We start from the raw sequence: 16,017 nt of genomic DNA on the forward strand, positions 1-16,017 counted from the left end.
AATTTAAACAGTAAAACTGTAAAAAAAAACTTGTATATCGCTTTTCTACCTTCAAGGTACTCAAAGCGCTTTGACACTATTTCCTAGGGGTGTAACGGTTCGTGTATTTGTATTGGACCGTTTCGGTACGGGGGTTTCGGTTCGGTTCGGTTCGGAGGTGTACCGAACGAGTTTCCACACGGACATATTAAGTAGAGTACCGCACGTTGTGTAAACAATGCACACCGAGGCACAACACACGGCATGCTAGCAACGACCGGGCTAGGATAGACTGACCATATGTCCTCTTTTCACCGGACATGTCCTCTTTTGCGGGGCTGTCAGGGTGGAGTTTCTTAAATGCCTCAAATGTCCGGCGTTTTGAGTTAGGGTTGCGTGTATTTTCAATGTACGTTCAGGGTTGAGAATGGGTTAAAAACAAAACAAATTGTGCAGCATTGGTGAGGGAGGGGCAGAGACAGAGAGAGAGAGAGAGTTATGATAAACGCGCATGCGTCGCCAGGCTCTGCTTTTTATCCATAGATTTATCACATTTTATTTTTTATTATCTATAGCAGGGGTGTCAAAAGTGTGCCCCGGAGGCCATTTGCGGCCCACAGCTAATGTTTTAAAGGCCCACGGCACATTCTAAAAATACTATTAAAATAAACAAAAACATAACAAAAGTGAAATAAAAAAGCTTAAAGGTTAAATGTCATTTAGAAAAAGTTGCAATGTTGACTAATAAAACAAAGCTGTTTTTGTTTTTTTTCAAACTGTCATTGCTCAAAACATAATATTTAATCAAAATCAATGTTATTATGAATTATTGACCTATCCAAGTTTCCCGTTACTTCACATCAAATATTCCACTAAGAAAAATATTTTTGGTGGAAGATTTTGCAAATTTGGTAAATAAATAACTAAGGCTGCAGCTAACGATTATTTTTCTATCGATTAATCTATAGATTATTATTTTTTTCGATTAATCGGTTAATCTATAGATTCTTTTTTTCGATTAATCTATAGATTATTTTTCCTTTTACCGATTATTTTTTTTATTTAAAATGAAGATGAAAAAATAAATGTGGGCCAGTTTTTTCAAAAGGCATGGCTTTTATTTACAAAAAAAAAAAGTATGGCCACTCAGTCAACATTGACAACAACATGACAAAATATTCTGTAACAATGTAAACATTTAAAACTTTTAACATTTAACAAAATTAAAAGTAGCTTATTTGCTTTTTAATGTGCAAATATAAAAACAAACATCCAGTGCAAATCTTAATATTCTGCAATAGTATAAGCATTTCAAAAGTAAAAGTATTGCTTATTTTGCTTTAAAATGTGCAAAAATAAAGATAAACATCCAATACAAAAAAGTGCAAAACGAAAATAATCTGTAACAATGTAAACATTTCAACAAAAGTAAAAGTATTGCTTATTTGCTAAAATGTGCAAAAATAAAGATAAACATCCAATACAAAACAGTGCAAAACAAAATATTCTGTAACAGTGTAAACATTTCAACAAAAGTAAAAGTATTGCTTATTTTGCTTAATAACACAACAATGATAGTATGATTAAAGTGAAAGTTGATTGTTGGTTTGTACATAGTATATGTAACTGTTAATGTTGTAAAAGGTATTTGCACAACTAATTAACGTTAGCGTTTGTGACACGTCTTGTGCCGTGGGGTTCTTTCAGGACCGACAGACTGAACGCCAGACGGCTTTGCCAGGTTTACAATCTTTTAATTTTACACAAAGTCTTTTCTCTTCCAACTCTTTTCTCTTTCTTTCCTCGCTTTTCAGCTCCTCTTCCTCGCTCGCTCGTCGTCCTCTCTCGCTCCACGTCAGCTTCACTCTGGCTCCTTCCAGTCTCTCTTCCCTCTCTCTCTGCTGCTCCCCTTTTCTTCAGCGAGAGGAGATTTGATGATAGTGCCCAGGTGCGCGGATCGCGCACCTGGGCACGATTGCGGCGTCGCTCCCGGCGCACCCCACCTCACCGCTCGCTCGCCGGCCCCGCCTCTCCACAGCGTTAAAGAGGAGCGCGTCTTTGTAAACACTAAACAGGCACGCCAAACGCACCTCTCAGAGCGAAACGGTGCTTTAGTTTATGAATTTACAACGCAGATACAAATGACACATTCATGTTTTTGTGTAATGATGACAACGTATACTCACGCTGACGATTGACTACTTGATGGTGATGGCAAGAACGCTGTCGGTTTTCTTTTCAAATGTTCGTTCATAGCCGTTGTGCTGCTATGATAGGCCATTTCCGCTCGACACAGTGTGCATACAACAACATTATTAGGCCGTTTATTGAAATACTCCCACACTTTTGATGACTTTTGGCGTGCTTTTTTCCCCTCGCTCGCACCGTCTGCTTTGCGCTCCGCCATGACAGTAGTGTGACGTAAATATGCGACGCATCGACGCACAAAAATGGTGTCGACGTATTTACGTAACCGATGACGTCGACGCGTCGTTTCAGCCTTATAAATAACCCAAAAATGTATATTTTGTTGTTTTCTTACTGTACCGAAAATGAACCGAACCGTTACATCTTAACCGAGGTATGTACAGAACCGAAATTTTTGTGTACCCCTACTACTTCCATATTCACCCGTTCACACACACATTCACACACTGATGGCGGGAGCTGCCGTGCAAGGCTCTAACCACGACTCATCAGGAGAAAGGGTGAAGTGTCTTGCTCAAGGACACAACGGACGTGACTAGGATGGCAGAAGCCGGGGATCGAACCAAGAACCCTCAGGTTGCTGGAATGGGCGCTCTACCACCAGAGGCACGCCGTCCCTGTCTGAATACAGGAAAATAAAACACTGTACTTTAATAAAGTGATTATTTGGCGTACCACTAGACAGAGCCGGCGTTTCGCACTTGATAGTAATATGCCATGTAGTAATGTCACAATGGCGCCATCTTTTTTGTCTGAGTTTTGCGTAAATGAAGACAAACATGGAAGTATTCTTTTCTGTAGATAGCAGAGCAGGCGGGACGGCATGAGACGATGGATAATTGGCGTGGAAAGCTCAGTTTGACGCAAAGCAGAGAGGAGGGGCCAGGCACGCTATGACTTCACAAAGGGCCTACTATTTAAAAAAAAGACAGCAACACACAGCATTCAGCGGCATCCAAAACTGCCTGCAATTTCACACTCAAATGCATGAAACCCTATGATTTGACGCTTTAATATTATTTCACACCAGTATCCAACGTTGTAGCAACAATCACAAGTCAGAAAAGAGGAAAAATCCTCATGGGTCCCCTTTAAGCCACGATTCCTTGCAACCAACCAGTTCTATTCCCCACGGCTCAGCTTTTGTGTCCACCTTGTCTAGTGAGGCTATAAGAACGTATTAACTTTAAAGGGGAACTGCACTTATTTTGGGCATTTTGTCTCCCTTTAACAATCCTCATGTAGGACAAGAACACGTTTATCTTTGTTTTAAATGCATTTTTTTTTATTTTTTTTTCAACTTTTTTTATTGGCATTTTCAAATAGACAGAAAAAAGTGCAAGACAAAACAGTACAATTTTAAAGTCAGTAAATGATTCACACCCTTTCCCTTAAAACCCAAACCACCCACCCACCCAACCTCCCACCCCACTCAGCCCACTAACGAGGGACAAATGGCACAATTATGTACCGTATTTTCCGCACCATAAGGCGCCCTGGGTTAAAAGCCGCGCCTTCAATGAACGGCATATTTCAAAACTTTGTCCACCTATAAGCCGCCCGGTGTTGTAAGCCGCATCTAACTGCGCTAAAGGAATGTCAAAAAAACAGTCAGATAGGTCAGTCAAACTTTAATAATATATTAAAAACCAGCGTTCTAACAACTCTGTTCACTCCCAAAATGTACGCAAATGTGCAATCACAAACATACGTATATCAACATGGACAGAGCTGCGTGAAAAAAGCCACCCGGCCTCTTCGCGTAAACTTAAACTTACCTTAACCACTCGCTCATCTTTTCTTCATCCATCCCTTCGAGTTAGCTTTTATGATGACGCCGGCTGGAAAGGTCTCTTTTGGCAAGGTCTTCCTTTTGAATATCACCATGGGTGGAAGTTTCTGGCCATTAGCATGGCAAGCTAGAACCACAGTGAAGGATGACTTCTCATTCCCTGTGGTGCGAATATTCACCGTACGTGCTCCCGTTGTATCCACAGTGCGGTTCACAGGAATATCAGTTGCTGTGAAATAGTAATCCGTGTGCGGATGGAGAGATTGCGTCTTTTCATGAACTGGATCCCTGACGCTTAGTAGGAGCCATTTTGTGGTCTTTACAGATGTAAACACACAAAGGAAATGAAACGTACGGTATATCCGCGCGCTTTTTCTTCTTCTACGCGGGCGGGTGGTTGCTTACAGTAGAAGAAGAAGCGCTTCCTGTTCTATGGGGGCGGGTGCTTACCTTGGCGGTTGCTTGCGTAGAAGAAGAAGCGCTTCCTGTTCTACCGGGAAAAAAGATGGCGGCTGTTTACCGAAGTTGCGAGATCGAAACTTTATGAAAATGAATCGTAATATTAATCCATATATAAAGCGCACCGGGTTAAAAGCCGCACTGTCAGCTTTTGAGTAAATTTGTGGTTTTTAGGTGCGGCTAATAGTGCGGAAAATACGGTAACAAGTAAGACGACAAAAACAGACACATTCTCACACACACACACACACATACGAGGCCAGAGACAGACAGATATATATAAAAAAGAATGTAATAATAATAATAATAATATAATAAAATAAAAATTAATAATAATAATAGTAATATATAATAAAATGAAAATAGAATAAAATAATACTAATAAATAAAAGGGAGATTATTCCTCATCTGCGTCTGGGCATAGGTCAAGAGAGTTGACATACAGCAAAAAAGGGCTTTAAATGCATTTTAACTCGTAAATAAACAATGGAGGCGGTGCAGATCCGACAAGTAACAATATTGCTCCTACCTGTGGCGTTTTGCTGTTAAACAATCAGCAGATATGTACCACTTCTTATGGGCATTTTAGAAGCATCCACAATGAAACTCACTTTTTTTTGTGCGCTGCAGATGCACTCATGGGAGAGAGCTTGCACTTACTGTGTTCAATACCCAAAAATGCATACTTCAAAGAGTTCAAAGTTCAAAATAGTTCCCTTTTCTCCTCCAAACATATTGCTGGGTATTGTGGACAAACAGCTCAATTTTTGTTTCATCTGACCACAGAACTTTCCTCCAGAAGGTCTTATCTTTGTCCATGAGATGTCAGATGAAAAAAAAAATTAGCTGTTTGGCCACAATACCCAGCAATATGTTTGGAGGAGAAAAGGTGAGGCCTTTAATCCCAGGAACACCAACCCTACAGCCAACCATGGTGGTGGTAGTATTATGCTCTGGGCCTGTTTTGCTGCCAATAGAACTGGTGCTTTACAGAGACAATTAAAAAAGGAGGATTACCTCCAAATTCTTCAGGATAACCTAAAATCATCTGCCCGGAGGTTGGGTCTTGGGCGCAGTTGGGTGTTCCAACAGGACAATGACCCCAAACACATGTCAAAAGTGGTAAAGGAATGGCTTAATCAGGCTAGAATTAAGGTTTTAGAATGTCCTTCCCAAAGTCCTGACTTGTGGACAATGCTGAAGAAACAAGTCCATGTCAGAAAACCACCAAATTTAGCTGAACTGCACCAATTTTGTCAAGAGAAATGGTCAAAAATTCAACCAGAAGCTTGTGGATGGCTACCAAAAGCGCCTTATTGCAGTGAAACTTGTAAGCAAATATTAACATTGCTGTATGTATACTTTTGACCCAGCACATTTGCTCACATTTTCAGTAGACCCATAATAAATTCGTAAAATAACCAAAATTCATGAATGTTTTTTGTGACCAACAAGTATGTGCTCCAATCACTCGATCACAAAAAAATAAAAGTTGTAGAAATTATTGGAAACTCAAGACAGCCATGACATTATGTTCTTTACAAGTGGATATACACTTTTGACCACGACTGTAAGTTACATTTGAATCAGTGTTGGTGGCACTGAGAGCAGGTGGGTAAAGTATCTTGCCCAAGGACACAACGGCACTGACTAGAATGATGGAAGCAGGGATCGAACCTGAAACGCTCAAGTTGCTGGCACGGCCGCTCTACCAACCGAGCCACCATAAAGAAAAACGTATGTGTTCTTGTCTTACAATAAGATTGTAAATGATTGGCAAAATTCCCCCAAAAAGTGCAGTTCCTCTTTAGTTATTTGGAGTCCATAAGAGACAAAAACATGGCTCTTTTTGACACATGCAAGTCGCTGAATGCTGACCACTCATATTTGAAATACAGCTCCTTTGGAGTTAAGACAAATATGAGGTCGAGACTGTAAAGTTTGTCCACTGATAGCTTCAAAGGTAATCCTGAGTTCCAATTGATGGTAGAAACTGGACTGTAAGAACCATTTTGGGGCTTTCCTACAGATGCAAAACCGCATGGCAGTTCTGATGTGTAACCTCAAGCCGGCCAAGATGAGAGGAGTGACGTCCCAGGCCATGGTCATGTGCGCCAGCTCGCCTGACAAGGTGGAAATCCTTGACCCACCAGGGGGCGCCGTACCAGGAGAGAGAGTCACCTTCAATGGCTTCCCAGGTACACCCACACCCATGTTCCCTCTAATTTTTCATATGTGTGAGCAAACGCAAAAACTCCCTGAGCATTCAGTGGAGCCCATGTGAGCAACATCAGACGTGCACACTGTGGCTACACCAGCAGCACACCTGTCCCAAACCTGACTAAATAACAAGTTCAATTTCCATCCATCCATCCATTTTCTACCGCTTGTCCCTTTCGGGGTCGTGATGGGTGCTGGAGCCTATCTCAGCTGCATTCGGGCGGAAGGCGGGGTACACCCTGGACAAGTCCCCACCTCATTGCAGGGCCATCACAGATAGACAGACAACATTCTCTTATCATTACAATCAAATGACAGCAGTAATTTCCATGAGATTATTTTCTAATATAAGTGTTTAGGCCCACTTACAATGACAATAACAAAAAATATTGTTTTTCATGAACTGTGTACTTGTATTGTTTGTCTGGGTGGAGGTCCTGCTTTGGAAATAACTTGTACCCCTTTCAGACATTGCATTTAGTTCCCATTAAAACATTCACATGTTGCACAATGAGATGTAAGCAGGGGATCATGTTAGGGCTGCAGCTAACGATTATTTTTCTATCGATTAATCTATAGATTATTTTTTTCGATTAATCGGTTAATCTATAGATTATTTTTTTCGATTAATCTATAGATTATTTTTCCTTTTACCGATTATTTTTTTAATTTAAAATGAAGAGGAAAAAATAAATGTAGGCCAGTTTTTTCAAAAGGCATGGCTTTTATTTACAAAAAAAAAAGTATGGCCACTCAATCAACATTGACAACAACATGACAAAATATTCTGTAACAATGTAAACATTTAAAACTTTTAACATTTAACACAATTAAAAGTAGCTTATTTGCTTTTTAATGTGCAAATATAAAAGTAAACATCCAGTGCAAATCTTAATATTCTGCAATAGTATAAGCATTTCAAAAGTAAAAGTATTGCTTATTTTGCTTTAAAATGTGCAAAAATAAAGATAAACATCCAATACAAAAAAGTGCAAAACGGAAATATTCTGTAACAACAGTGTAAACATTTCAACAAAAGTAAAAGTATTGCTTATTTGCTAAAATGTGCAAAAATAAAGCTAAACATCCAATACAAAAAAGTGTACAGTGTAAACATTTCAACAAAAGTAAAAGTATTGCTTATTTTGCTTAATAACACAACAATGATAGTATGATTAAAGTGAAAGTTAATTGTTGGTTTGTACATAGTATATGTAACTGTTAATGTTGTAAAAGGTATTTGCACAACTAATTAACGTTAGCGTTTGTGACACGTCTTGTGCCGTGGGGTTCTTTCAGGACCGACAGACTGAACGCCAGACGGCTTTGTCAGGTTTACAATCTTTTAATTTTACACAAAGTCTTTTCTCTTCCAACTCTTTTCTCTTTCTTTCCTCGCTTTTCGGCTCCTCTTCCTCGCTCGCTCGTCGTCCCCTGTCTCTGGCTCTCCTCCTCTCTCGCTCCACGTCAGCTTCACTTTGGTTCCTTCCAGTCTCTCTTCCCTCTCTCTCTGCTGCTCCCCTTTTCTTCAGCGAGAGGAGATTGGATGATCGTGCACCTGGGCAAGATTGCGGCGTCGCTCCCGGCGCGCCCCGCCTCGCCGCTCGCTCGCCGCCGCCGCCTCTCCACAGCGTTAAAGAGGAGCGCGTCTTTGTAAACACTGAACAGGCACGCCAAACGCGCCTCTCAGAGCGAAACGGTGCTTTAGTTTATGAATTTACAACGCAGATACAAATGACACATTCATGTTTTTGTGTAATAATGACAACGTATACGCACGCGGACGATTGACTAGTTGATGGTGATGGCAAGAACGCTGACGGGTGTTTTCTTTTCAAATGTTCGTTCATAGCCGTTGTGCTGCTATGATAGGCCATTTCCGCTCGACACAGTGTGCATACAACAACATTATTAGGCCGTTTATTGAAATACTCCCACACTTTTGACGACTTTTGGCGTGCTTTTTTCCCCTCGCTGGCATCGTCTGCTTTGTGCTCCGCCATGACAGTAGTGTGACGTAAATATGCGACGCGCCGACGCACAAAAACGGCGTCGACGTATTTACGTAACCGATGACGTCGACTACGTCGACGCGTCGTTTCAGCCTTAGATCATGTGTACATTCCTGCAACTTCCTGTTTGTAAAAATTATATTTTTATTAGTATTTATTTAATATACTAACAGCATTTCATGATTAATATTTATAAATGAAGATTCCTAATAAATGACACTAGAATAAGCACACATTTGATTGGTAAATCATAGTGTAACGACCTGGAATGACACTTTATGTGTGGTGTTGGAGTTGTCCGACTTTTTGTGTGGCTGTAAACGCATCACTGGCTAAGTGCCATATGTGCATGTGTTGGCGCAAGTGAGAAAGAGCGAGGGGCTGCTGTTGATATAACAAAGTTGCTTTTGGTCTGGTTTGTACTGCAGAAAATGACCACTTTTGCTAGATATCATTTTTTTTACTAATGTTTTGGTGATGTGTTTATGGCCGACAATAAAGAGTTTTGCTCAGTAAAGTGATCGATGGAATTCATGTCCTCAAAGCGTCTCGACAGACGTTACAATATTTGAACAATGATGACGAAAACTGTTTTCTCTGTCGTGTCCGTGTCGTGTCGGAAATTGTAATGCGCTTATTTTTTTATTTGATTTTGTGCGTGGCATAGATTTGCCGTGCGCAGAGGACGCTTGAGCAGTGCGCAATTGCACAGGTGCGCACCTTAGAGGGAACATTGCCCCGCACCCTGAATGTTTCTCTCTGTTGTCCTGAGCTAAATGAAGGAAGGCCAGAAACAACACTGCAAATTTTCATTGAAATCCTCAATTAGGGTAAAGCTTTCATCCTCTTGTTTGTTTAGCGGATAAAAGGCCTGTGCCACAAAGGAAACCTGCTTTTCTTTTTACTTGTACTATTATTTTACTTAATGTATTGCAATACAGCTCCACTTTACAGTTTCTTCAGTTATGATCAGTATAAGGCTGTTGTTCAATACCCAGCTGCTTCCATCATATAAAACATGTTTGTTTTTTTCCATTCATCCCAGAATCATCATCTTCTTATGAGCATTAGGACTAAAGGGCAGGCTGCTTCCCTTTCATGGTGGTCCATGTTTGTGTTGGGACTGTTTAGTATTGTGTATACACACACACACACAGTCTGATGCAAAGGCTTTTGTTTCTCTTAGTAAGTCCTTTCATTTCCATTGAATCCTTATGTTTGCATTTGTTCAGCCAAGTTTTACAAATGTGAGCATGTCAATCATCACACACTCACATTCAAATGTGGTAATTGCTACTAGAGCCACAGAAATGGGAGTCATGCTCATTGTGTATGTATATGTACAGCATCTCGCAAACGTGAGTACACCCCTCACGTTTTCATAAAGATTTTATTATCTCTTCTTAAGGGTCAAAACTATAGGAGTGCAGTGTTTCCCACAGGACATGCATCTATTTGTGGTGGTGTGGTCGGGGGGTGGCGGCGGCAGCGGTGATGACCAAGAAGAACGCGGAGTTGGAATATAATTACAACACTTTATGTACATATTTATATACAGATTTGAACAATTAGTTATTCACTGAAATATATTTATTAATTGTGGTTCTTACAAAAAATATATCTTGTAAAATATAAAAGCTAAAATGTCTCTTAAAGCTCTGCCCCTTTAATTAGTGAATACTAAATAATTTAACTTTAGCCTACTACTACAACCATATTATTTACCAGCAACATGAAGTGAAACAGAGGCAGAGGTGTCCTGCCACAGTCAGTCAACCTCCTCCTCCTCCTCCTGCTGCTGCTGAACAGGTCGCACTTGTTGTCCGGACTGTAGGCCTACCTCTTCTCCAAGTCGAGCCCTTTTCGGCCGTTGAAAATATTTTTCTATACTCATCTTTGTGAAAGAGTGAACATCCAACATTAGAATTTATTACTAACGAGCAGAACCGCTTTATGTACAGTGCCGTCTAACCTTAAGCGGCAGCAGCTCAACACATGCAGGGTTCAACGTTAAAGTTTTTTTCTACTTGCCCGACTTCTCAAATCTACTTGCCCCAATATTTTTACTTGTCCTGCCTCGGTTTTTTTCTGGCTGTGTAGTGCTCATGGCTTATATCTTACTAAAATCCTTCCCGTTGACTATTTACAACACTACACAGTATTTATTATTATTATTATCTATAATTACATTTAAATGGCATTGCATACATGTAAAATTAAATGCTATTTCACATTATTTGACCAGTAGCAGTTACACCCATCTGAACAGGTCAGCCACCTGTTTAAAGCCCGATCACAGTTGAAATGAAGGGCCTTTAATGGCCAAAACATTAACCTGGACAACATTTTAACAGCTGGTTGGCTCAGATTTTATTCTTTTCATTGCATTCACATGCTGCAGTGGACAGTGGACAATTTAGCTTCAGTCCACATGTGTTTATTGACAACAGGGTTATAACCTGGACACGTTAGCTCGTCGGTATGAAAACAGGTGACTGTTATTACGTGCGTCTGCCCCGGCCCCCGAGTCAAACAGCGGCGGTGTTAATGAAGCAGCGTCAGGCTGCTCACCGTCAGTGAAACGCTCGGTGAAATCGCGGATTAACGTTAAATATATGACGAGCCGCGAGCGATGCAGCTATAACCTATCTACCTATAACCTATATTACCCTCGTATTTTGATCCGGTCGGTCGTCGTCGTCTTCTTCTTCTGGCCCACCAGGTGAATTAAGTGCTATTGGCGGAGTTACAATGCATAGTAGGCTACTGCCACCTACTGCACCGGAGTTGTAACTACAAGGTATATTCACAGACAGAGTCCCATTGCTTTTATGAGCGGTCGAGCGAGTCAAAAGCCGAAAAATCCATTTGTGGCGGACGTAATTCTTTCGTGGCGGGCCGCCACAAATAAATGAATGTGTGGGAAACACTGGAGTGAAACTATACCACAAAAAATATATTTACTATCCACTCTACACACAGGTTGTCACTGGAACCGTCTTCCATTTCTCAATGATGACATCACAGTGCTGATGAATGTGCACAAAAAATCGATTCACATTCGAGTTATGATTCTTATTCATCCCGATTCTAAATCGATTATAATTTTCAAAAATCGATTAAAAAAAATTAATACAAGTTTTATATTTTTGTTATGTTTTTGATAAGAATCTTTTTTTTCCCCAAAACATTGTTTGGGCATCTCCATGCAACGAAGAAGTAGCTTTTTTAATCTGTTACCTGTTTTGAGAAAGTTTCACTATAATTATTATACCTAAAATACATTACAAAAATCTGTTGGAGTCGAGCATCAATTATGAATCGAATCGTGACTCCAAGAATCAGAATCGGATCGAATCGTTAGGTACTCAAAGGTTCACACCCCTATTAGACACCTTTTTCCAGGTATTCATCTGGGTTCAAGCGTGGAGCAGACATACTTGGCCACTTCATCACCTTCAGCATCCTATGCAATACACTTCATGTTGGAAAATGGCTAAGGAAGGTATCATGCTGTACTTCAAAATGCCATGTTGGCCTTATTATTCCCCCTAAATGAACAGCAGCTCCTCAGTCCCAGTAGCACTCACGCAGTCCCGGACAGTGACACAACCATCATAATGCTTGACTTAGCCTGCTAAACACACTGGTGCTGTCAGCTTTTTAGACCAGTTTTTCCCAACCTTTTGTTCGGCCAAGGGACATATTTTACTTGACAAAGCAACAATGTGAAACAGAAATGTTGCATGGCTGGCAACAGGTGGGTACACAAATAATTTACTTCACTTACTCTGGGCAAGTCTTCCTAGGCTGTTCCATGTCTGGTTGATTAGTTTCATTTCCTGATCTACAAATGATTTACCTCCTGCTATCTAGTGCAGAGGTGTCAAACTCGTTTTCACTGAGGACCACATTGCAGTTATGTCTGCCTTCAGAAGGCTGCTTATAGCCATAAAGGAATATAAATGTATAAGGGTTCGCCTCATGATATTAATATACAATTGCATATACATTATCATTATATATTTTTTCACGTGCTCTGTGAATAGGCTGCCATAATTGTACCGTAGAATAAAAAACATTTTTTACAGCATATTATTACAAATGGAAAAATGGAATCACTTTTTTTTTTTTTACGTAAAAATTTTGGCGACTGAGCGTCCATTTTTTTACATAAAAATTTATGGTAGTTGTTTTTATGGAGTATTAGTGAAATTAGAAAAAAATTATCACTGTTTTTTACGGTAAAATTCTGGCTACTGAGTGACCAGTTTGCTACTGTAAAATCTATAGCTGTTGCTGTTTTTAAGGTGTATTAAAAACAGTGGAGGAGCATCAAATCTTTTACGGTAAAAAAATCTGGCGGCTCAGAGCTTTTTGTTTTTTTAAAATGTATTTAAATTTTTTACGGTGTACAATTTCCCAAAAATTGTAATGTATTACAATATACTATTTGTTGAATTATTAGGAAATACAAAAGTAATAGTTTAGTATTATTACAGATTATTAATACCGTACTTTCCAAGCTAAATCAATACAAAAATAGATAACGTAACATTATTAACTTTAACAACACTATTAATACTGATTCATACATAAGTAATTTCCAACCTAAATTCATGCACATTCAATTAAATTATGTTATCTTACTTTATTCGACAATATTAAAGTTGAAAATATATGCAATTGCATGCAGTAGATGTATTTTTTTCTGTCCAAACAGAAAGAAGGAATACATTTAGTAAAAAAAAATCATGTTCTTTATTAAAATTTTATGTACAGGCTTTCGCGGGCCAGATTAAATGATGTGCGAGCCGTTGAGTTTGCCATCAGTGATCGAGTGGAGGAGCATCTAATCTAATTTACACAGTGGTTTAGAATCACTGATTTAGACAATGTATGTGTGTTGTAATTTTTAGCCCATGCAAAAGCTGTACACAAAGTACTTTAAAGTATATCCAGATTTAATTAGAGCCCGCATGGCCCATTGTATAAGGACTCCCAAAGGGAGTCCTTATGCAATGGGACATAATTAGAGCCCGCATGGCCCATTGTATAAGGACTCCCAAAGGGAGTCCTTATGCAATGGGACATAAGGACCTATTGAATTTGTAAGGTTTTATTATTATTCTTTCTTTTTTCTTCCGCCGCCTCTTTGAGCTGTAATTTGACCCACTTAACATGCTTCAAAACTCACCATATTTGACCCACACATCAGGACCTGCGAAAATTGCCTTTTAATAAAAAAAACGAACCCCAAAACTCAAAATTGCGCTCTAGCGCCCCCTAGGAAGACAAAAAAACTAAGCTGCCTGTAACTCCCACTAGGAAGGTCTTAGACACATGAAACAAAAACCCCTATGTAGGTCTCACTTACACCTAAATTTTATAATTGTATATCCTCGGGCAAAAATCAACAGGAAGTTGGCAATTCCCCCTTCAAGACAAAAAAGTACTAAAAACAGTCACTTTTGCCTCTTTGAGCTGTAATTTAACCCCCTTAACATGCTTCAAAACTCACCGAACTAAACACACACATCGGGACTGGCACAAATTGCGATCTAATAAAAAAAACCTAACCCCAAATCTCAAAATTGCGCTCTAACGCAATTTTTTAATAAAACGCAGAAAAAACTGCTCCTCGGAAGAAAAAAATGACAAAACTGCCTGTAACTCCTACTGGGAAAGTCGGAGAGACATGAAACAAAAACCTCTCCGTAGGTCTGACTTAGACCTACATTTCATAAATTGACAACCCCCAGCAAAAATCAACAGGAAGTTTGCTATTCCCCCTTCAAAACAAAATTTTTGTAAAAACCGGTCACATTCCTTCAAACATTATCTCCTCTGAGCGCGTTTGTCGTTTCGGCTTCAAACTAACACAGGAGAGAGATTAGACCCTTGTGATTAAAAGTTATCGAAAGAGTTTTAATACCGGCTCCGGTTTTGATTTTATGACCCTTCAAAGAGCCGCTGCGCTGATGCTGCTGTTTTTTCAAGAAGGCTGCTTAAAAGCAGGAAGCACCAGCGTGCCCACACAATGCAGACAAGGTAGGTACACTACACAAAAGTATTGGGACAATTCGGACTAAAAGTAGACAAAAGTATTGGGACACTTATGACGAAAACTGAACAAAAGTATTGGGACACTTAGGACTAGCACCTGCCAAATACGCGGGCCCGACCAATGCTGCTTGCAGCTTTAATTTCTATTGTATTGTCCCTTAAGCACATGAACTGTATAACAAAATGCCTCCTGAAATGTGAAGGATATACTTTTTTGACATGTGTATGCATGCATGAGTATTAAAATACGCTTCACTGTTTGCAGGTGAACCCGACAAAGAGCTGAACCCCAAGAAGAAAGTGTGGGAACAGATTCAGCCGGACCTGCGCACAGATGGCGAGTGTGTGGCAACCTACAAAGGGGCTGCGTTCGAAGTGGCGGGCAAAGGAGTGTGCCGAGCCCAGACCATGAGCAACAGCGGCATCAAATAAAGAAGGCAAGCTGGTGACAAATTGAAGTAGATACCTTTTTTGAAGGGCTTCAATAAAGTGTTTTCATCTCCCTAATGTGAGTCCTAATCCTGTAAATTGTGTCCACATGAGAAGGTAAGAGGTAAGCTTTCAGTGCTGTGCAACAAATCCCCTAACCTATTTTGCAGAAGCTTTTCTGCGGCACTCCCCAGCTATAATGTCAACGTCCGCCTACTGTCATGCTCTTTGCTTTATCGGCCCCTGTGGAAGAACAGATCCAAGTCAAGAGGTACCGAACCGCTGAGGGCTTTAACCAAAGTCTTTAGGTGTTCTGTTAACTTTCCGCACTGTAAAAACATTTTGTCACGGGTCAGCAACTGTGTCTCTGCCATAAGTAGACCACATCACACCGCACATTTGTCCACGCTCCGTTTAGCGTGATGGATGACGAAACCAGCCGATGATTTAAAAACAAGCCGCTCCGTCCTAACATTCAGCAGCATATGAGTGTTTAGTTTAAAAGGCGTGAGAGAGAAATTGTAAATCTCGCGAACCTCAAGTGAGTACTGTGTACTCAAAATAGAATCTAACAAAGCAGCCATTATCACGCCGACGCTGATGCCTTTTTTTGCCGAATAAGCACTTTTCCAGAAGCCAGCACGCGTCTAGCACACATCACTGTCAAGTTGTCCATTTTATGAGGGGCCGTTGTGGTTTGCACTTCGTTATTTCTCCACGCCATTGATTAACTCAGATATGAATGAATGATATAAGTTTATTTCGGTCATATAATCAACCATCAACCATTTTGTGTGAGCAGTTTAACAGTGCAGATTAGACATATTTAACAATCATACACATTTACACACA

General features: G+C 40.0%; 1 protein-coding gene across 2 annotated transcripts in view; it reads left to right on the forward strand.

The window, feature by feature from the left end:
- aimp1a (aminoacyl tRNA synthetase complex interacting multifunctional protein 1a) overlaps positions 1-15,243 on the forward strand; it is a 33,433-nt gene extending 18,190 nt beyond the window's left edge. For both annotated transcript variants that reach the window (XM_061922995.1, XM_061922996.1), the window contains 2 exons: positions 6,468-6,636; positions 15,002-15,243. In XM_061922995.1, the coding sequence (XP_061778979.1) occupies positions 6,468-6,636; positions 15,002-15,168 (336 nt within the window). In that variant the 3' untranslated portion in view covers positions 15,169-15,243. The remainder of the gene's footprint in view (positions 1-6,467; positions 6,637-15,001) is intronic.
- The last annotated feature ends 774 nt before the right edge of the window (positions 15,244-16,017 follow it).

This window comes from Nerophis lumbriciformis, linkage group LG27 (genome assembly GCF_033978685.3).
Source record: "Nerophis lumbriciformis linkage group LG27, RoL_Nlum_v2.1, whole genome shotgun sequence".
In the NCBI taxonomy this organism is placed as follows: domain Eukaryota; kingdom Metazoa; phylum Chordata; class Actinopteri; order Syngnathiformes; family Syngnathidae; genus Nerophis; species Nerophis lumbriciformis.